At 34.7% G+C, this 22,232-nt stretch overlaps 1 protein-coding gene across 5 annotated transcripts in view; it reads right to left on the bottom strand.

Annotated features, from left to right (window-relative positions):
- Positions 1–260: 260 nt before the first annotated feature.
- The window catches only part of LOC123714285 (amyloid-beta-like protein), a 110,204-nt gene continuing 88,232 nt past the window's right edge, over positions 261–22,232 (bottom strand). Inside the window, exons 2-17 of one of the 5 annotated variants that reach the window (XM_045668495.1) lie at positions 11,098–11,259; positions 10,128–10,263; positions 9,397–9,633; positions 9,003–9,194; positions 8,504–8,661; positions 8,146–8,253; positions 7,790–7,936; positions 7,448–7,585; positions 7,038–7,184; positions 6,600–6,695; positions 5,891–6,073; positions 5,154–5,345; positions 4,414–4,506; positions 3,865–3,966; positions 3,130–3,285; positions 261–2,156 (exon numbers count right to left, since the gene is read on the bottom strand). In XM_045668495.1, the coding sequence (XP_045524451.1) occupies positions 2,046–2,156; positions 3,130–3,285; positions 3,865–3,966; positions 4,414–4,506; positions 5,154–5,345; positions 5,891–6,073; positions 6,600–6,695; positions 7,038–7,184; positions 7,448–7,585; positions 7,790–7,936; positions 8,146–8,253; positions 8,504–8,661; positions 9,003–9,194; positions 9,397–9,633; positions 10,128–10,263; positions 11,098–11,259 (2,358 nt within the window). In that variant the 3' untranslated portion in view covers positions 261–2,045. The remainder of the gene's footprint in view (positions 2,157–3,129; positions 3,286–3,864; positions 3,967–4,413; positions 4,507–5,153; positions 5,346–5,890; positions 6,074–6,599; positions 6,696–7,037; positions 7,185–7,447; positions 7,586–7,789; positions 7,937–8,145; positions 8,254–8,503; positions 8,662–9,002; positions 9,195–9,396; positions 9,634–10,127; positions 10,264–11,097; positions 11,260–22,232) is intronic. The other 4 variants (XM_045668498.1, XM_045668496.1, XM_045668500.1 and 1 more) reach the window with 4 other exon arrangements.

The following is a 22,232-nucleotide window of genomic DNA, read 5'->3' as shown; positions in this document are numbered from 1 at the left end:
TAAGAAAATCTTCCTAATCCTTCATGTCATTTGTAATATATTTATGTATGCAACGAAATGTTAATAAATAAATAATGTTGAAAGGTATATACTTATATGTATGTATATACTTTTTAATTTACCAAAATCGTCAAGTATTGTAATTAATTGCTAATTCAGAAAACATCAATCAATAATAATCTAACAAACAAATTAAGAACGGATGTTGCTAACATAAAAGGCTTCTGCCCAATAACAACACTAATTTTGTATTTCTATATTTTATTGATTTAATTTGAACTTCGAACTCACAATAAAATGCAGCACAGGAAACACAAAAATATTCAAACCATTTATTTTATTATGTCTTAAAATACGTGAAACAGTGGTAAGGTTTTACACAAATTAGGATCACTACATAGGTACATCGATTGCTATTGACGACATCCATATTAAACATCAAATGGACACAATAAATTTTAAAATACCGACAAAAGACAGATGACTTTGAGCAAAGAGTTTAGAAAAATAAGTGGTCGGTTCGTCACTTAGTTATTAAAAATACAGCGGATACTTGATGCGGGAATAGACTTACGATACTGTGAGTTATCTTAAATGCCGTAAAAGCTACGGGCGCGCCTCATTAACATCCTTCCTTTGTCGAGCGTTACCAGACATATTCCAGAGACGCTCGACAATCTTCCAGACACAAAGCGCCGAGGCGCGTTTGATATGACTTCCTTATGTAGTTACGTCACTACGCCCGTGAATAAATGGAACTCGTGTATATAAATTAGCTTATGTAATAAATAAGCTTAAATGTATATAATACTGAGGCAGAAATACATCTTAACTACGGCGTAACATTAAGTGTGGTACGTGGGAATAGACACGAGCGCAAGCCCTTACATTAATCGGACGAATGCGATATATAATTATATTTTGCTTTATATCTATCTGACGCTAAAACATCTATAATATAATGTATTACTTTTTGTACATCTACTTATACAATAACCATACACCCACTAAGCTATACTGCTCGCCGTTGCCGAGTACTCGAACGAAACAAGCCATGATGGCGCGCGATGACTAGATTGCCTGAAGTTCGTCAAACTTTTAGGCTGAACTGTTGTGAGCACACGGCGCTAAACTAAAAGTATTGTCCCGCGGGCAAACGATGTAGAAATAGAAACGAACAAAACCTGTTAGAGATTCATAGAGTGATATAAAAGATAGATAGACTAGAAGTAGACTAGAAGGCCGAAAGAAGCGTTCGCCCGCGCCGGCTTTGCCGCCCATTCCTTTGCTAAGTACACAATAATTATTAAAATATATCTTCGCATTTTATTACATAAAATTCACGTTATGTTCTACCTACATTAGAAAAGGAAAGCGGGCTTTAGGTGTAATTAATAAGGTTCGAATTCGTACGCGGAGTTTATATACACTGCGTACCTTGGACGTTTATTCGACAAACTGCACAGATAACGGCCATCTATGTAGAAATGTGCAAAAAGATAAATCAGTTTATCAAAATTGAGATCATTTAATATGGGTAAATCAAAGTCGCGTGCGGCAATTAATTTCCGTTATCTGCACAGTCGGTTGCCTCAAAACTTAATTTAAAAAACTTGCCTACAAAGTGACACTTAAAAATCTAGGACACTAGACGAAAACTTAACACTAATCTTAGAAGGTAAATAAATAAATTTGGTGCAAACATAAATTAACATAAACATAAAACAATATCACTTTAAAGTATTGTTTGACTGATTGCGAAATATCGCAAATAATATATTGACTAATCACACAAGCTTTATAAACATGATACCACCAGGCTCGCAGATCGAGTACATACAATTATAGGCTCACACATTCATTCCATAAAGAATTAATTCAAAGGACATAGATAAAGGGACAGGGCGAAAACCCAGAAATAGGACGCAAGCACACACCTCTAATTCGCAAGAAATCTGCTGATGGCATAACAACATAACACTCCACCTTTATATTTAGAAAGACGGAGGAAGACAAGCCTGGCGGTACAGCGGGAGGGAGAGAATCTACTCCTTAACTTCGAAGTATTTATAAGTAGGATTTTCGTATCCGTTTATTTGCATGTTGGCGACGTGTCGCTCTTCAGGTGTGGGAGCCACTGCGCCGGTTTGTTCAACCTTCGGACAAACACATACAATTAAAAAATTATTTTATTTATGTCAAGTGATAATTACTCTGATTGGGTAAATAAAAATATAATTAAAGCCATTACGATTCCAATATTTTATGGAATTATACGGATATCTGTAAACGAGCGTCTAAGAAATTATTACTTTTACGCGGTGTAACATCGATGCGACCTACCTGCACATATGTACAAAATATTATACATTTTCAACTAATATTTTTATTTTAAATAACTTATTTTTAGATATATTCTTAACAGGATGCACTAACCTACTCTAAATTTTCTCAATAAGTGTAATTCTTTGAGAAATAAAGTATGTTTAAACCGAATCACCTATAAGTAAGAATACTCTATGGCTATGAGTTATATTACATTACATTACACAATAATTTATGTAGACAATTTATAAGGTGGATATGGTATATATGATAGAGAAGTAAACAGACATGGCAGATAGTGGTCAGAGGAGGACTTTGCCAAAAAAGATATCTAAAAACTTAGATACTTTGTAGTAAATAATTAACATTTCAGAAACTTGCTCAGACAGAATAGAGTTTTTTTGTAAAGCTACAGGGATTGTATTGGATAAGCTAGCAATGTTACCACCCATTTAAACAGAAAAAAGGTATCTTATCTTGCTAAAAAGTTTAGTACGTAGTATTTAGACGGGAAGACAGCAAAGGAAAAGGATGCTATGGAAGGATTAAATGGCTAAAAATCGAAGAATAGAGAGGTATGGAAACGACTGGAGGCCGTCACCAGTGATGGGTTCATGTAAGGTGAGTCTAACATTACTTTCATAAAAATAATATGGATATTGACTTTATTCGTAATAAAAAGCATTCGATTTTTTCTAAGAAAAACAAGATCATATTTAATTATTAACAAGCCATTTTTAATTTATTCAATACAGGGAATATGGGTAGGGAATAATCAATAAATTTTCTAATAGTGTAACTGACCTGAACAAATCCCTGTGCAGATGGAGCGCGATCGCGGCGGCGAGCGACGGCGAGGGCGACAGCGGCGGCTGCAGCCAGGGCGGCGCCGCCCACGCATAGGGCGGGGTACAAAGCTCCAGACCCACCGTTGCTGGGTGCACCACGCACCGTGTAGCCCTGTCAAATATTTAAAAGATAATTTAATATTTTTTTATGGAATCCATCCCCAATCTTTTACAATTTTTACCTTAATTAGTTTAGTTAGCCTACCTTTTTAGTAGCTACATACAAAAATGTTCCATATGAACATTTTGCTATGCTACCCCGTAGAGAACGTTCGGTTTTCCGAAAAAAAAAACTTAATTACTAAACAAACAAAAAAATTCCATTTTTATATACATTATTTTGTAATGTAGTAAATGTTTTTATTTACGACGTTTCGAGTTAAACGTCTTGTGTCTAGTTTAAATGTTCATATCGTGTTGATTACTGTATAATTATTTTACGAAATAATTAAACTATAGTGTGTAATGTAACCAAGGCATAAAAACATAAATCGCTTTTACAAAAAAATTAAAACACTACACAACATGTTTCATAGTGATAATCATACTATGTATTATTATTATTGATCATATAATATTAATTGATTTTGAATAATGTTCTTATTGCCTGCCCACCCTGTTGTTTAGTTTTGATTCATTAGTACCTAGATGAATTGATAATGCTAAATGAAATAAGAACTATAATACACACGGGTTGGGTGTGTTGCAGTTCGTGTTTCAGCGCGTGCGCAGGTGGTGGCGGCGCACGTTCTTCCGCCTGCTCTAGAGCCGCACGAAGCCCTTCGCCCTCAGTCTGGAATATTTAAGAATAACATTCATTTTGATGCTAAAAGTAAGCCTTTGAAAACTGAACAAATCTATATATATTTTTCATTATTATTAAGCACGAGAAAATTTAAACCCGTACCCAATATTCTTTATTTCTACATAGTTAAGTTTGTACATTGTATATTTGAGGAAACTTGGCGGATTGCGGTAACTTCTTCAATTCAAAGAGTCCCGTGAGTTGTATGTTGCGATATTGTGAGCTACTCGATTGTGAAGAAGTAGTATGGATCTGGTTAGCCGCGCGTCTTCTTAAGTTGTCATATTATTTAAACATGAGTCATGTTTGAGGGCAAAAGTAATAATAGACGTAAGAAAAAATGTAGACCCAAAGGCATTCGTCAGCTAGGCTGTGTTATTTTAAAAAGATTCCAGATACACAATATTAGAACTGTTTTTGATTTGATATCCTCACCTCGCCAGTGGAGCGTCGACTTGAAGTTTCACCAATCTCACCAGTTTCAGTCTCACTTTCGGGAGCCTCAGTCATTGTGCTGGTTATGATTTCCTGAAGTATGTAAATAATTTAAACTAATTTATTCTTAAATGCATATACACAGACAAGACACACAAACATATGAATCTCAACAAGCATATTAACTGTATTAATTTTCTCTAAGTCAGAAAATCAACCTGGATATTGGGGAAATTTTGGTACTAACATGCTGAATTGTTTCAATAACGTGCAACTACATAGAAATTACACTTGTCCTTATATACGTCTTACATGACTTATGTATTTTTATATCCCGATATTAGATTTGTTCACAATTTATTATTTTGCAGTACTTTATTATTATTAGCTCTGTTTATGTTACCTATAATTCGCTTATACACGATAAGACCGCCTACATGGGTGGGTCGTGATTTTTTAAGGATCTGGGTTATTACGAGGAAGTCGGGCAGGAGGTTCACCTGATGTTTAGTGATACTGCTGCCCATGGGTACTGACATTGCCAGAAGGCTCGCAAGTTGCGTTGGGTTGAGACATCCTTAGTCGAATTCTTTCGGAAATTCTGGCCTAAGAAACGCTCAGTTGAAGAACGTCAAGGTGATAAGAAAATTATTTTGTATTCTGCCTTGATTTCCGACGGTGAATCTTTTTGTTGGGCGTAAATAAATATGGAATAAGATAAATTAATGTTCAGTGCTTACAGTAGTAGTAGTCTCCTGAGTGAAAGCCGCACGAGTGGTAAGGTCATGCACCGAAACCGGGGCGGAGGGAGAAGGCGCCGCGGAAGGAGGAGCAGATGAAGGCGTAGTCCCAGCTGAAGTGGTTTCATCCATGTCGTTCACCTCACTGGCCTCGTCATCAGTCTCTTCGCTTTCCTTCACACCGTTTGATGTCTAGAGCAATAAAGTATTTATTTAGTGTCTTGAATAATCTCTTCTTATTTCGTAACTATGTCTGATATTTGCGAAACTGAAAATAAAACATTTCATGGGGTTTAACTAAATGAATTTATTTACTAAGTTGGTGTGAGGTGTGTCCTACACTATAAACTTTTAATGGAGACATCTATCGTTCGTGTTCCAAATATACTTTAACAGTGTACTGAGAATAAATTTAACATAATTATAATAGAGCTCGCTAGATGGCGCTGAAAAGCAGTACGCATTTCGCTAAAACTCATAATATTTTTTTTATATTTGGAAAATACCAGACATTTGAGATAATAAAATCTTCATAAAAGTATATAAATCATGTCTGTTTTTCTATGGCAGAGTCCACAGATCAGAAGCGTAATAAGTATCTCTCGCTTCATACAAGTAACATTTGTTATGCACATCTGTTGTTGCTGCTATTGTTGACTTTATCTATAAACGTCTCTGGCATGGTCACCGAATGTACGAATAGGTGTGGGTGAAAAAGTAAAAATAGTTGCTCCTACCTTGGCCCTCTCGTTCTCAATGTCCTGTCTTTGTCGGGTACGTTCCTCTCTCTTGGCGTTGAGTTGTTCGCGTGCTGCCTGCTCCCTTTGGACCTCAGCCTCGATGCGGTCAAGCAACAGTTCTTCAGCCTCAGGAGTCATGGACATCAGGGAAACGGCCATGTCGTCTTTAGATTGCATAGACTGGAATTTATTGGTTTTGATTAAAGATTGAGTAGAATATGTAAATTAGTGCATAGTTGGGGGCTCGAACACACGATCTTAGAATATCTTTTTTATTGAGAAAGATTTACAAGAAGCTTTTAAGAAACTTAGTTACTAAATTATAGTTCTTTTTACATTACATATTCACTACAATATTGTATATAGAGAATTTATGTAGTAAAATTAATTCAAAATCCTCCTTTACAAGAAATGGTAGGTCATTTGGTCAAGGGACCAAGTATGGAGCCTTAGACGATCTTCGTGATATCGTTACCTTTTAAATTCTATCGTTCAGGTATGAATCCATTTTTCATCATTGCCATAGTGTTGAAGTTTTTGATTAGGCTTTCGTGATGGACACAGTCAATTTATCAAATCGCAAAAAACCAATGGCATCATAATCATTTTCCCAAGCATTTAAAATATCGGAAATTAATTTAATACCAGCAACGGTTGTGGACCCTATACCCTGTTGTATAGGGTATGTATAGTTTATGTTGTGTACCTGAACATAATCTTCAATAGCAGTCCCGATGCTGGCGTAGAGGTGAGGGCGACGACGAAGGGCAGACAGGGCACGTTGTAGGGCGCGGTCAGCGTCCTGGTATATTTTATAAATTATTCAAATTGTAACTATTTCGTTTGTACATTATGGTACAGACACAATATTTATTTATTTTATAGCATAAATGTCTATTATTGCTTACTATCGCATAGAAAGATTAATATAGACTGATATTTTTGTATTGTTGTATATAGTTTGAAAAACGTTAATGCCAGCTTCATAAAATTGCTAAAAAATCTCTCTTAACTTAACAGTCGAGGCGTTCATGAAGCCTTTCTGTATTATGTATGTTTCTTTAGATGTATAAGGCATTTTTTTACCTCAGTATAGTACAAGTATTACAAATTCTGCAGTGTTAAGTATACCCAAGTTATATACCTGTAACCTGTCAGCAGCACTGGCCCGTTCAGCAGCAGCAGCCTCCCTACCAGCAGCGGCAGCGCGGCGCCACGCCGCTAATGCTCCACTACGTTCAGCCGCCAAAGCTCGTACAAGACGTTGAAGGCATTTCTGAACTCGGTGGGCCTGAAGAGCAATTTTATACCTCATTCAACCGTAATAAAATGGTAATCATATTTTGTACCAATAACATATGTTATATATATACTATAGGTTGGGATGTTGTCGAGTTGTGACTTGACATTTGATAAACATGTCATATTTAATGTACGTAAAATCTTACTGTACGTATCACGTTTAATCAAATGAAACGTCATCTATGTATTGAGAATGAAGCAATTATTTTTAACTCAAAAATAGGTTCAATTACAATGAGTGAACTTTCTTACATTTGGGGGTGCGTCTCGAAGAGAACGAGTGTAGCAAGCAAGTGCAGTCCGGCGGCGTTGGGCAAGATGGGCCAACACGCGTTGTTGATGCAATGCAGCCAAACGACGACGTTCAGCCACGCCTTCTTCTTCCAAGGTCTGCGAAATGGCGTACGATTTATTAAGTCCATATCTGAGTGTATGGCACTCATATGAGATACAAGAGTTTAAGTTAAATACGGATGTTAAAATGCTTTAGCATTTTGTGTTTTGTTCCCATTGGCGGAGATTCCCTCACGGCGACTGTAGAGTAAGGCTGTGCAACAGAATTAAAATCATCTTTAAAGAGTATATTTATAATACCTGAATGTTAGACTGGAACTTAGCAGTCATACGTTGTCGGAAAGTCTGAGCGGCAACTGGGTCAGAAGCCATCATCTGCTGATAACGATCCTCTAGTTCAGACCATTCGCGCATCACCTTTGTAATCTGTAATTTATGAGTTATGGACTTTTAAACTAATTAATCGTCTGATGACCACGACGATGAAGAGTTATGATGCAATTTCTTTAAAGGTACTTTTAAAAAAGGAGGATTATTAGTAATAAGTTTGATAAAGTTAGTATTCAATATATCAATAATAGGATGCACTGTAGTTGTCACATTACCCAAAATCACATCATAAGTTATAAGTTCTTGAAGATATAGAAAATGCTTACCTTCTCACGGTGATTCTCTTCGAGTCTCTGCTGAGCATCCTTGTAGCTCTGGTGTTCAGTACGTGGGTCGAAGTGGGAGAAGTAAGGGTCGGATGTTGCAGTTGACGCCTGTAAATAACACCAGAAAATAATAACAAACGCTTCCTTCCTAATCTAAGTACTTCATATATTTATTTGTTACTATCGAATTAAATATCATATTTAGTATTCATTTCAGTTAAATGTATATTAACAGTGTCGTCTCAATAGCCGTACTTAAATTTAAATCAGTTATTTAAGTTGAAATTATAATAAGGCTTTTTAATATTTTGAAACACAGTATTCTTTTATCTTAATTCTACAATGACATGAAACTTACAGCAGTAGTTGTGGTCGTAGTGGTGGTTGTAGACGTAGTAGTAGATGGAGCAGATGAAGACTCAGGATGGGGCCAGGCCGAGTCATCACCGTCCGTATAGTCATCGTCCTCGGCATCATCATCACGCGATAGATCGGCATCTTCATCTTCATCCATGTCTAAAAATAGAGCTTAATTATGCTTAGGTAATAATTTGTCTTAAGCAATTAAATTCAATGTCAATCACTATTTAATGTCAATTGTCATATCACTATTAGATTACAATACGGCGCAGAAGAGCTGTCATTAAGAGGAGACTCCCGTAGCCTATGGACCAGCACGCATTCAGGAAAGCTTGGTTTCCGAAGAAATGCAGTTTCTTTATCAAAACCTTCCCTAAAAGCCGATTTGTAGTTTGTTGGCGCAGACAAGGAAGCGACCAGCAAACTTTAAAATCTTATAGACAACAATGGTTCAGGTGGCGATTTCATTTCTGTGAGTTTAATATATATTTCCTTACCGTCATCAGCGTCATCATCGTCGTCATCATCGCTCAAGTTAAGGGTGTCGTCATCGTCATCGGCCAGTGCATCTTCATCATCAAGAAGCTCATCATCACGTTCATCCATCGCAGCAGATGCGGCGAGCATTTCTTCACCGCCAGGGCTCACGGGCACACCAACTTCCATGGGTTTATGCATTTTTACATTTTCTGAAATGTATCATCTTATATCAATAAGAGTTTTATAATTTATTATTTTCCAAAATATTAGAATTCTCAAATAATCACACTAGCATATATTTCATAAGCTTTAATTTATTTATGCATTAATCAATAGGCAAAGAAAACTAACCACTCTAAAAGCTAAAGAAAACTTCGTCTTCGAAACCTCGAAAAAATATAGGTCTCTTACCTTTAAAATGTTTTGGGCAACAGACAAACTCAACGCCTGAGAACAGGCTGATGCCACACGGAAGCAGCATAGCGAAAGTACGCAAACGAAGGCCACGTTGTGCACAGGCCCTTCCAGCTGTAGCATTCCATCTGGAGAACTGCCAGCATCTGCTCTGGTTGTGGATGTGATCGAAGAGACAGCTCTCGGGGACCAGCAACGCGTCCGATTGGAATGGACCTTCTGCCGCCAAACGATCTTTGCAGTTAACGGGAATTTATGTAATACTTCACATTCTTTGAGGAAGTTTCTGATCAAACGATAGGAATGTCTTTTAAGAGTAACCTAATATCATCTCTTTTCCAAGTAATAACTAAACTTCATTATATTTATAAAATATTACAAATAATTTTGTTCATGGCGATCGCCGCCAATTTTGTCACATTTTATTGTATAGATACCATGTTTTGTCGTCATTATTACGTAATAAATGTAATAATCACTCCTAGTGTAAGACGAACAGTTATAAACTATATTATATATCGTATATCACAATGCGAGTTGATTATGATTACATACAATAAAAAAAATTATTCCGTTAGACAACTATAAAAAAAATTCATGCTTGAAGACCGGAAGCGAAAATATATAATAATGTTGCTTAAGGAAATTTTAAATGTGTTTGCTATTACACATAATTGGAATGAGTTTGTGTTTGTTATTGTACATGGTAAATAAGTTTAAATACATACCAAGACAGCGGAACGGTTTGACCCATCGAGTAACTTTGCACTTAGCGGCGTTTCCGGTTCCGAGTTTGCACCAGTTGCTCACTTTGACGTAGTGAGAGGCTTCGACGATGTTGGTTATGTCGTGGCTTGGGTACACCTGAATGATACAATATATATTACAATACGTATAATACTTTATAGAACATTTATGCAAAACACTAAAATACATTAAGGCTACCTATGGTAACATATGGTACTTGCAATGCAGACGGTTTGGACGAGGGTTAGAGGTGTGTATATTGCCATTCCCCGCAATAAAAAGATATAAGGCTTACCTTCATAATAGGTGAAAGATAAAAACGTTTCAGTTTCATACAACAACACAGAAACCTTATAAAATGTTATCAGTAAAGAGGCCGCGTGTCCCTGCCTCTATCAGAGGGCTTCGTGACTTAACTTTTAATCATCGGAAATTATGGTAATATTTTCCTTTCTATTATTTTTATTATTTAACTATAATTATGAACATCCCAACACACCAAACACACCTCCCCCAAGCCGGCTGGTCACCGTGGGGTTTGTCGCCACTCCCTTTCAGTTCAGAAACGAGATTAACAGTTCAGCTCAAAACCCAATCGAAAATAAGTCTAGTATATAAAGTATTACTCTGTCACGTCGCGTGTCTGAATTGTCTATCGAGAACAATGGAAATGGAAAAGAGGAAGACAGAGCAAGAGATGGGCAGACGATATAAAGAGAATAGGACAAGAAGAGTCAGCACATCTGATGTTAATTAGATTAAGTTAGGTTGTGTAACTTAAACAAGTGGTTATATATTATACCGATGTCAACAATAAAGGCTTAGTAACTATGAACTTCACTTAAATATACATTGTTTGATAACGTCGGAGAATACGTATAATAATTAAAACCGATCTAATGATCGTTAAAAAAAGAAAGGTTAATATTATTAATTAAATTAATTTTATACCTTCTTGCAGTAATCAAGTATCTCCATCTTGTCCTTCAAGCAGTTGCGCGGTTTCGTGGTGAGGTCGGGTGTCCAGCGTCCGGCAGCGGACATGTATTGCGGGTGGTAGGACGCGCCCGCCTCGCACAGAACTGCCACTTGCGGCTCTGCACTGTTTGTGGTCTGAAACAAATGAAAGTTTATTACAACTTTATAATTTGCCAAATTTTTTAATCTATGTTTAGAGTTCTAAATCTAACTAGTTGGTTACAGCTTAATTTAGCTATTCACATTAAGACAATTGAAGACAATCACATACACAGAATAAAAAAATCACTTTAGTTACTGGCATAACTTAAACAGTTTATTAATTATTAGCAGCAGTTTAAATATTATTTTCCTTCTTGTATTCTAATTCTTGGAAACATGCCCAGAATGAAATATATTGAATTAACCTTTTCCGTGGCCAACGGAGGCTCCATAAGAGTTCAGTCACCTGAATCGGAAGACCCGACGTCTAGACAGCACAACACTATTGGGAACGATTTAGTCACCATTCGTCTTACTTACGCGAGACATTTTTGCAATATTAAAATTGATTGCAGATAGCAGAGTGTATTAACAATAAAAGTAAAATATACCATAACAATAGTCGTTATAACTATTTTATTACTAGCATACAATGATTTGTACTGCTACTTATGTAGTGGCTTCAATATATTTACTTCAAGGAAATTTTATTACAAAACGTTTCCGGTCTCTCAAAACCAGAACGCCCCCGCTAGAGACAGGCAATAAACGAGGCGTGTTTCATAAATATATCACTTTCAACAGATGTCTACATTGTTTTAAACTAAGCTTTTTAGTTCTATTTATATAAACTAAGTTGGCGGTTAGCAAGCTTTAACGTAAGCAAAAATTCTAAAGTTAAAACGCAAAAAGCGTAACTTTTGCAAAATAAAATAATAACAAACATTCCTTTCATTGTTACAATTTCCACATCACAAGAAAATGTTAACAAATGTTCCTTGCTATTGTAAATAACTTTCTTCATACTAGAAAATATATTCTTAAGAATCTTTTCATTGTAAGTGGAGCTTATGTAAGCATGTGTAAGGCCGTTGCATTATCGATCGAAGATTGCTGTTTGCACTGAACATAGTAAACATATGGAGGGCTTACAGGCTATTGAACCCTGATTTTATTTGCCAATTGAATGTAGCCATTATTCTGATATTAATATTAATTACGCCTTATTTATTCCTTGAAGCATTTGTCCCTATTTACAATAGATACAAACTTAAAATTGTATACACAAATAATTATTTATTTATTCATGTCACCAAACATAACAATCAAATATACAGTATTTAAAATTTTCTTAACCTACTTAGTAATAATAAAAATAATTAAAAATTAATAAAGAGAAAATTCAAACAAATTTTAAAAGGTTCGTCTCTGTGGCAGTGTACTTTTAAAAATAATTTTATTTTTTTCGACCTCTTATAGAGTACTTCTTCCAACTAGCTCCATTTTTCTCTATCTTGAGCATTTTTCACCCAATCTTCCCCACCACCTGATTTAAGCTCGTTAGTCCTTCTTTACCATTCTGATATTATTGGACGTGGAATAGTTCTGTCTATGAGAAAGTTGTTGGTACTTGATTTGTGTAATTTTGTAAATTCTAAGGCACAAGGAGGAAACAAGCAAACACTAAAACTAAGTTCTGCCCATGTAACATCAAGATCAAGTTGCCGGACGTTTCTACAAGCCTTGAGTAGAAACCTTTATACATGTTGATCACGTATGCGGAATTTTACACGTTTACACAAAATGCTTCATTTATATAAAGTTTATAAACATTACTCTACCTCTGAAATATTTCCTTGAACTCACTACATATTTTTCAATACTATCAAAATAGTGATAATGAATTGCAATCCTATTTAATTACATATTATTTGATTGGATAATTCGTTAAAATATCTACCCATCTTTATGAAGAATATACATTTAATTACAGGAGAATGAAGAGGCACTTGTTTTATACTTAAAAATTATTTGATACTGTTGAGATAAAACAACAGTCCAAATTCGTTATAATTATTATTTTTCTCTAAGCAATAAACCCTGTGGCGTTATCACCTTTTAGGTTTCGGCATCTGTTTCGGGATCATTTACTTTTCTAATAGGCATTGGTAAATTTATAATAGAAGATGCATTATGTTCCAGACACACACCGGCAAATTTTTGTGTAGGTCCGATTTTTTCGAGATATTATCCTCCAACGTACGAGAGGAAAATCCATTAGGACAGCCGGGGATTGGGCTTACGACCTTAGTAAGGATGTGCATACGAAAGCCACTGAGCCAACACCGATCTGCTTACTAGCAGTCTAAATAATTAATAAGTTACAAAAAATCGGTCGAAAATGTTAAACCGCCGTCAAAACAATTTGCCTACTGCAAACAGTTTGCGAGTAGCACTCGGCGCAAACCGTTGTCGTTTGTTTAGGTCCGGCAACTTTGTTTAACTGCTACAGAATGTGTCCATTAAACCACCCCTTTATTACCTTGTTACAGTGGCAAGTCAAGGTACTGTCAAGATTTTTATATAGAGTTCATACTTATAGAGTCATAATACTTTTAAAATAAATGTTTCACAAGATTTTAAGTTTCAGTTTTTTTTAATCTAGTAACATATTTGTATATAGAGATAAGGTAATATAATTTTAAGGAATATGAAATTGAAGTAATCATAACATGGCAACACAACGATTGCTTCGAATGGCCTATATGTATCATTTATTTAATTAAATTTTGGTCCGCATTATAGGATACATCTACAAAGGAAAAATATAAAATTTAAAACACTTGTAACTTCAGACTACTCTGGAAGGTATATTATACAAAAGTTTATCACAACTGAAAAATAATTCAAATCAAGCTCAATTATTATTTTCCATTGCCCATTTATTCGTGATATTTTCGGGATTCAACTTTTGAACAAGGGATGTTAAATTGTTCGTTTGTGTGTGACAGCGACGCTACCCATTCAGTAAAAATAATTTGAGAAGGGACACACATTAATCATGTTTATTTGTGAATTTAAGCTTAGAATTTTCAAACAGATGTAATTAATTAATGTTTATTGTGAAATGTAGCTTTTTGAAAGTTTTTCAGGCTTTTATGTCCAAGTTTCTCTTGGACTTTCATCTCCAACTAAGTTCAGTTAATAATATAATAATAAATACACTATTATTCCCTGATATTTTTTAATTTACATGTTATTCTAATAAAACAGTGGTATTCTTAAATCCAGTTTACATAGCGAAATAATAAATTTATTAGCAACCACGTTGGTCCTGTTGTCGTCGACACAGGCCTCCCCCAATTATTTCCACGTCTCTCTATCCTGGTCTGCCCAATTCTCCATCCTTTTGGTAGATCTTCCTCACATCTTTTGATATGACCTCCTCGTATTCTTTTCCCGTTCCTCGGATACCGTTAAAAATACCAAGGTCAGTTAGTATGTCACACTGGCTATTAGTATAGCAAGTGACAAAAGTATGATGATAGTAGAAGAGAATCCAGGTATTTGTTAACCGGTGCTTGCAACAGACTCTGGGAATCTTTTGGTCAGAATATTTCTAATGTACGACTACTGGAACGGTGCTGGGAAACGCCAATCTGCCACTAGACCTTACGTTGCAAATGAAGATGGATCGGACACACTCTTCGAGCTCAACCACATTCCCAAATAGGCCCCAACCTACGGTTTAAGAAATGTTAAATGCTTCTAATTTTACTTTTACTGCCAGTTCTCAAATTAAGGGCGCAGAACGGACGAGATGTTGTAATATGTTTGTAAGGAGTTGCAACCATTACACCATGTTGTAATGAAATCTTTAAGTATAATTAGCTATAATAAAACATATATAAACGGAATAAAACAAAGATTTGTTATCAATCAGCAATAGGCATGGGACACGCACTTACATTCTCGTGGGAGCAACACGCAAATACATTGTCGAAATAACTGATATATAGATATAATCAGAATTAGGGTCTGTTTCACAATGTACTGATAAGTTCTACATAAGTTCCAAATAAGCTATTTATTACTTATTGGTAGGATAAACATTGTTGCGTTTCACGACTATCGGATAGCGCTAATCGTCACATAAAGTCCATCATAAGTTATGAGTCCGATGAAACATGAAGTTTCTTATGCCAAATAATTTGTGATGCATATCTATTTGGTACTTTATCCATACATTGTGTAACCGACCCTTAAAGTTTTTACTTTATCATCAGCGTTATCCACTTTCAAATCGATACATATTTCGAACTACTTTGAAATCAACCAACTGAACGTTTCATTAGGGGACAGGCGTTTTGAAGTATAAAACCCGCCATCACCATCCAGCCGTATCAAGTACATTTGCCAACTCGACTCAACTAGGTTCGCTCTGCCGCCTCGCCCGACTCAACTTCTTGTTATTTCACAGTTAATTACAGACTTTTCACTTAGTTATTTCTATTTCCTTTTGGCTAATTAACTTTAGCGCACTCGCTCGAAATTGCCAGTCTCGTTATTAGTTAACTTAGATATTTGCGATCAACTCACTTTAAACTTTTCCGTTGTGTTGAATTTATTATGAAACTTTCTACGTTATTAATTATTTTTTAAATAATTAATTAATTGATAACGTTTCAACTGTTAAAATCTTTTATATTATTATTTTTACGATACAGCTTCTTCGTTTATGTCTTAAAATCGTTAATCTTTTAATTTTTTATTTCCTTATTGAATAGTACATATATTCTAATATATTCTACATTGATATTCTAAGCATTTAATGGGGAGAATAAGTTTATATCATATCGTATAACGAGAGTTTGGTTTTTATTATATGACAAAGCATAAAGTTCGAACACAACGAATAAAGTTCAAAGTGTGAATGCACGCGACATTTGGTATTAAAAGATCCATATCTTTTAATACCAAATGTCGCTTTTAACAACCAATATTAAAGAAAAACCTGTCCGACCAGCCATTATAAATCTGGGCCTCAGATTTCTGTATCAGTTTGATCATTTGTTATAGTTTTAGTTTAATGCAGCACTTGCGTATGCAATGTAAGTGTCCATGGGAAGTGGTATTACTTAACATCAGGTAGGCCTCCTGCCCATTTGCACCAAAAAACCTATCCTACAACCATTACTTCTTTATAGTATTAGTATAGATATATACAAAAGACCTTATGCCCAGACATTTAGCGTACACGTACCTAAATTATCGTTTAATTATCGGGTGATTAAAGCTTTGCAATTAGAAATCCACGTCGAGGCGAACTCGTAAGGCAGTGTTGAGACAAGTTGGCTCGTTAGTAAGTTTGTCAATACCTTTGACAATATTTGGTGCAACCGGAATTGGGCAACTTGTTTGGGAAGGGTCCTTTAACATGACAAACAACTTGAACTGAAGATGTAAACTGTAAATTAAAGAGCTGTAGATGAGTGCCCGAAGGACTGAAAGCGTGTGATGAGGTTGCAATGAACTTTATATACAAAATTTACATTGTCGTATCGTATATACCATGTCTTCTACAATAATCGTATGGAGGTAAATATTTTTTTATACAACAAGTGGCAAACGGCCAGTAGTCTCATCTAATGTTAGTAATACGCCGCCTATAAACACTCTCAATGATAGAAAGCTCTAGAGAGGACCCTAAGTCAAATTATTTCGAAAAGCTGGTTCCAGAAAGTGGTGGTGTGGGGTATAAACTGCCTTAATAAACGCTCAGTTGTAGAACGACAGACGTCGAGGTGAAAGTTCACATTCTCCTACGACATCCGACGTTTCACGACTGAGCGTTTTTCAAGACAATATTTGCCGCGCACCACCGCTATGTGGAACCAGCTGCCCACTGAAGTATTTCCGAACCAATTCGACTTCTCCTTCAATAAAAGAGCATACAAATTCTTAAAACTCGCGAGCCCCTCTAGCATTGAGAGTGTCCATGGGCGGCGGTATCACTTAACATCTTGTGAGCATCCTGCCCGTTTGCCCCCTATTTTATAAAAATAAAAAAAACTCAGCTGCAGGTATTAAGCGGTATGGAGGCAGCAAGTCGCCCTATCGCTTAGGGCTTTTCAAGACAGACACGATCTTCAGTATTGTACGTTTTTCTAATGAATAAACACAAAACTGGAGCGAAATCAAAAATTCTTGCATGATTAGAGTGATTCTTTATACCTGAGTAGATTAGGCATTCAAAATATTAAACAGTTCCGAAACAAAAAAGAACTGCCAGTAAAATAAACTATTATACTCACAAATAAAAATACAAAAATCGCTTTGAATCCCTATTCGATCACTTATAAGGCGACGACGAAAAGGTGACGACACATCGAATCGGGGCCAAGACTCATCTTTATAAATGTTCTTTCCAATAAAGTTAGATCTCCAACTTAGGGAGAGTTTAAGTGCCAAATGTAGTAAGGGTAAAGAAATACGATTATTCTGAAATATTGCTATGTTCGAAATCTCGCATTTTGATGGAAAATTTATTTTACACGTTCGCCTATTTTCCCTGAAAGCTTTAAAATTAACTATTCTTATTTGTTATTAATACAAAAACACTCCTTATTAATAAAAATAGCGTAGTATATTTGCAACCGGCTCTCTTTTCACAAAATAAACAAACTTTGACAGAAAGAGGAGTTGTTCGGACTAATACCTGCAGCGGAGTTTTATCATCGGACGTCAAGGCAGAATACAAAATACCTATTACCGTTCATACTATATATCCGTATCACCTAACGTCCGTGTTAGGTAAGTAATGTTAAGTGAATTGTAATTCAAAATCAAAACTGTAATTTAAGTACATGAATTCATTAAAACATTATAAATATTCCCTGTCACAGGTCTTGACTTACTAGGGAGGCCTCAATCTGAACTCCACTATATATAGCTTAAATAAAATAAATGTCTCTAATATCTGTTTGTATATTGTCTATATCTTTATTCTCTTTAATGTTCGTAAAGTATTATATACAGTACAATGTTACTCTTGTTATTATAAAAATGAAATATTTCGAGAGTTTCGTTAAAATTCACACGTTATTTTATCCCAATATTAAGCAAATTCGTTATATCAATATTCCATACGAGACACGTGACGTGAATCCCTTCCTTTGATATGTATGTGTTTCATTCATATGGGAATAATTTTAACTATGATATTGCTGAAAGTGTGTCTGTGGTTCTATAACTATTATACATAATACATACATGTATAATAGTATTATTAGAAGCTTTCTTAAGCTTTGTGCAATCAGAAAAATATTATAGCATAGCCTCCCTCAGTCTTCTGTCATATCTTTTCTACGAAAACTTTAACGTTCATTTTGAAATTTCAAGACAGCAGATCACAAGAGGAGTATCTGAGAAAGCAGTCTTGGTATCTCATATAACTCTGGTGCCGTCATGTACATTTAACATTTTGAAGCTATATACGTCCAAACAAATGAAGTAAACATGTTTATTTGAACAACAATGCGAAGTCATTTGGTTTATTTAGTTATATATAACAGATATACGGTCATGAATTTCCTGCATTCGACAGGCAATGTCATTGGGACATGAACACGACAGCTTTACGTAAGCATTGAAATATATTTACGATAATATAAATTTGCAATAGGAATAGATAATAATTGTATAATCTTTAATATAGATTCGTCGATAGTTGTTAAAATCTCTAAAATGGATTAATTTAGAAGCTGGAACAAATTATAAGTATTATATTTTGTGATATATTCAAATAATGAGAGCATTGTGGTTTGCGTGCGACTCTCATCCCTGAGATCGTAGGTTCGAGGCTGTGCACCAATGGACTTTCTGTCTATGTGCGCATTTCACAATCGCTCGAACGGTGAAGGAAAACATCGTGAGGAAACCGGCTTGCCTTAGACCCAAAATGGTTGACGGCGTGTGTCAGGCACAGGAGGCTGACCACCTACTTGCCTATTATATTGAATAATGATTATGAAACAGATCTGAGGATCAGACCTTAAAAGGGTGTAGCGCCTCTGATTTATTTATAAATTATATACAAATATATTTAATATATATATATATATATACATTTAATATATTTTATGTACTCACAATTGTGTCTATGAAAACTAAATCTTGCACGGAAATATAAATATTGAAAACAAAGAAATACTTATTGTAGTATCACATTTAAAAGATACACACTTAAAATGAATAGCCAGATACCGCCTAGTGTAAAGGTTGGGAAATAAGGATCTATAATTTTATAAATTAAAAATAAAGCGTTATAACCGGATTTTTTTAATATTTATAACTCTAATCAATATACTAGCGACCTATCCCACCTGAAACACCTGGATCTGTCGCATGACTGGACATTTATTTGTTAAAATATTTTCAAAATATGTTACTCAGATTTATGTAGCATCTAAAAAGTAAATTTTTAAAATAAGTCTTAATACATTTATTCGTTACAAAACCAATAAATCTTTGTAATATTAGTATAGATGTTACCTGAATAATTGCGTTAAATAATTCCCCTATTAATAACGATAAATCTGGCTAAATGGGAAGATTAATCAGGCCTGTTGACATCTATAAAATTACAAGGCTATCTGGGACAAATTGTGGCACTTAATGGTCAACAAGCTGCACTGAGTGGCTCAACACGACGGCCATAAATTTTCCCAATAATTAAGTTACGCGTGAGAGAGTTCGAAAATACATTCGTTAATTGTGAAGCTTTTGAGTTTTTCATATTGATTTGTTAGTAGTAGTATCATTTTTACACTTATATATGAGGTCTGGGAAGTCAGGTAATAGGGCATAGTAAGGACTTATTCTGTTAAGGACCTACTTAATTACATTATTAACTATCAACCTTCGGTAAAGAGAAACTTGGGAAGATCATAATGATGAGTTGACAACATAGTTAAGGTTTCTTGGGAGAAATGGATGGAAGAAGCCAAGAACAGCTTTTCAAATGGAAAGTTCAAGAGGAGGCCTATACCCAAAAGGGGTCCAGAACACAAAGTAACGGAAATAAAAATAACTATAGACTAAGAGTTTTAATATTATAGAATTAAAGTATCACTAAATTCGCCATCGTTCATTGCATTTTAAAACGAAAGAAAGATATAGTATTGTCTTTGGTTAACATAGCTTTTACATATTGAAAGAAAACAATTTTTTAATCGGATTTAAGCTATTTGTATTATTATAAACTTATAATTAATCTAGTCATTATTATATATTAGTAGTCATTTTTACAAAAACCCGTCATCTTTTAGTCGATACCAACTGCGGGGAAAATAAATACAGATAACACAACTTTCTCTACAGCTGTGATACTTTTGACATTCTACACCTTTTGTCTTCAGTCACCGTGACCACGCACGCGGTAAAGCAAGCAAAACGTCGGAAAATTTTTAATATAAAATTATGTAAATAATTATAAGTTTATAATAATACAAATAGCTTAAATCCGGAAAGAAAGATATCGTGTTCGTAAGACCTCAAATTACAAGTTACAAAGTTCTTGAATGTGACATCGTCTTCCAAGTACCACGAGCTCTTTATGTAAATAAGTACCTTATACCTACTTGTTTTGAGATCGTAACCCAACATTGTTAGACTCAGGGTTGCCATTTACTTTCTATATTAATTAACTGTCTTTACCTCATTTGGATTTTCTTCTCATTATGGACAAGTGGACTATTAATATTGTAACTTCTCATTATTTAATCATTCATTTTTTGGACTGTTTTTAAACGCATTTGATATGGGATAATGAGTGATATAAAGAAACAGTGACGTTACAAACTAAGTATACTAAGGCTTTATTGTATATGTTTCGTAATCTTTTTTTTTTAAATATACAAGTTGAATATAAGTCTTCCATGCCTAACCCCGTCGATATAACTCTGTGACTGTTAGATGAGCTCTGACTTAAAACATTTATGTTATTGATTCTACTAACACTATTATGCTATCACTATATATATGTAGATATATAATACATAGTTACGTAGCCACTAGAATGCAATCCTTGCACATGCGGATCAATGGAATGTGGATATTGACCTGAACATAATTAATACATAGGGCTTCATATAAATTAAATAAATGTACAATTTAGTTATTTGAGATTTTAAATATTCTTCAGTCTTGGCTTGTCTCCTGATGCTAAAACGTTTAAATGTAAATTCAGCCAAAATGGCGTCGTAGAATCTTAAATTATATAATCTTTTATATAAGAATATACCTGCACCGTTTTAACTAAAGTATTTATCTGTTTTTTAATTACAGCGCAAACAGTTTGAGAAGAGACGAAAGAGTTAAAAAGTGCTTAATTTTATGAATAAAGTATGTGTGGAAATTAATCAGTATCACTAATCACAATTTATTTATTGGTAACAATGTACACTTATGAACGTCAAATTAAAAAAAAATAGGAAACTCTCAAATAAAGGGCATTACACTTGCGCAAAAACTGGCCAGAAACTCTTCTCTTTTTGAAGTGAACACGCGTCACATTTTTCCATTACGCGCCATCTTTTCTTGTCCCTACTACGGTTGATTGGAAGTGATTAATAAAAAAAATATAATAACAATAACAATGATAGTAATAATTATATTTCAATTAATGAAATTTTGTAATAATCTTAGTACTAATAAGGTAAAATGAAATAATTGTATTACTTGTATATCATCTATGATAATAAATCTTTATCTAATTAAACTTTATTTAACCAATTCTTCGAAAAATAAGATCATATAGAAGTTTCACTAACGTGTGTACACTAGTACACGCACACATTTTTTTATCGCCAAGTATGGCTACTTACGGTATTGGTATGGCTACTTACGGTATACTTGACACATAGAAACAGCACGCCACATTAATAAAGTTTGCATTATCAGGCAAAATAGGAGCACTTAGGTAAACTTAATAATATACAATCAAAAGTTCTCGAAAGTTAACTTAATTCAGTATGTAATAAATTTTCATTAATAGTCCAACAGCCCTGAGTAAATAGCTAGCCAAGTTTCGTGTACAAGCACCCTCAGAAGCTTGCCTCGTCGCC

This window comes from Pieris brassicae, chromosome 9 (assembly GCF_905147105.1).
Source record: "Pieris brassicae chromosome 9, ilPieBrab1.1, whole genome shotgun sequence".
In the NCBI taxonomy this organism is placed as follows: domain Eukaryota; kingdom Metazoa; phylum Arthropoda; class Insecta; order Lepidoptera; family Pieridae; genus Pieris; species Pieris brassicae.
This window is presented reverse-complemented; position numbering and strand designations above follow the sequence as displayed.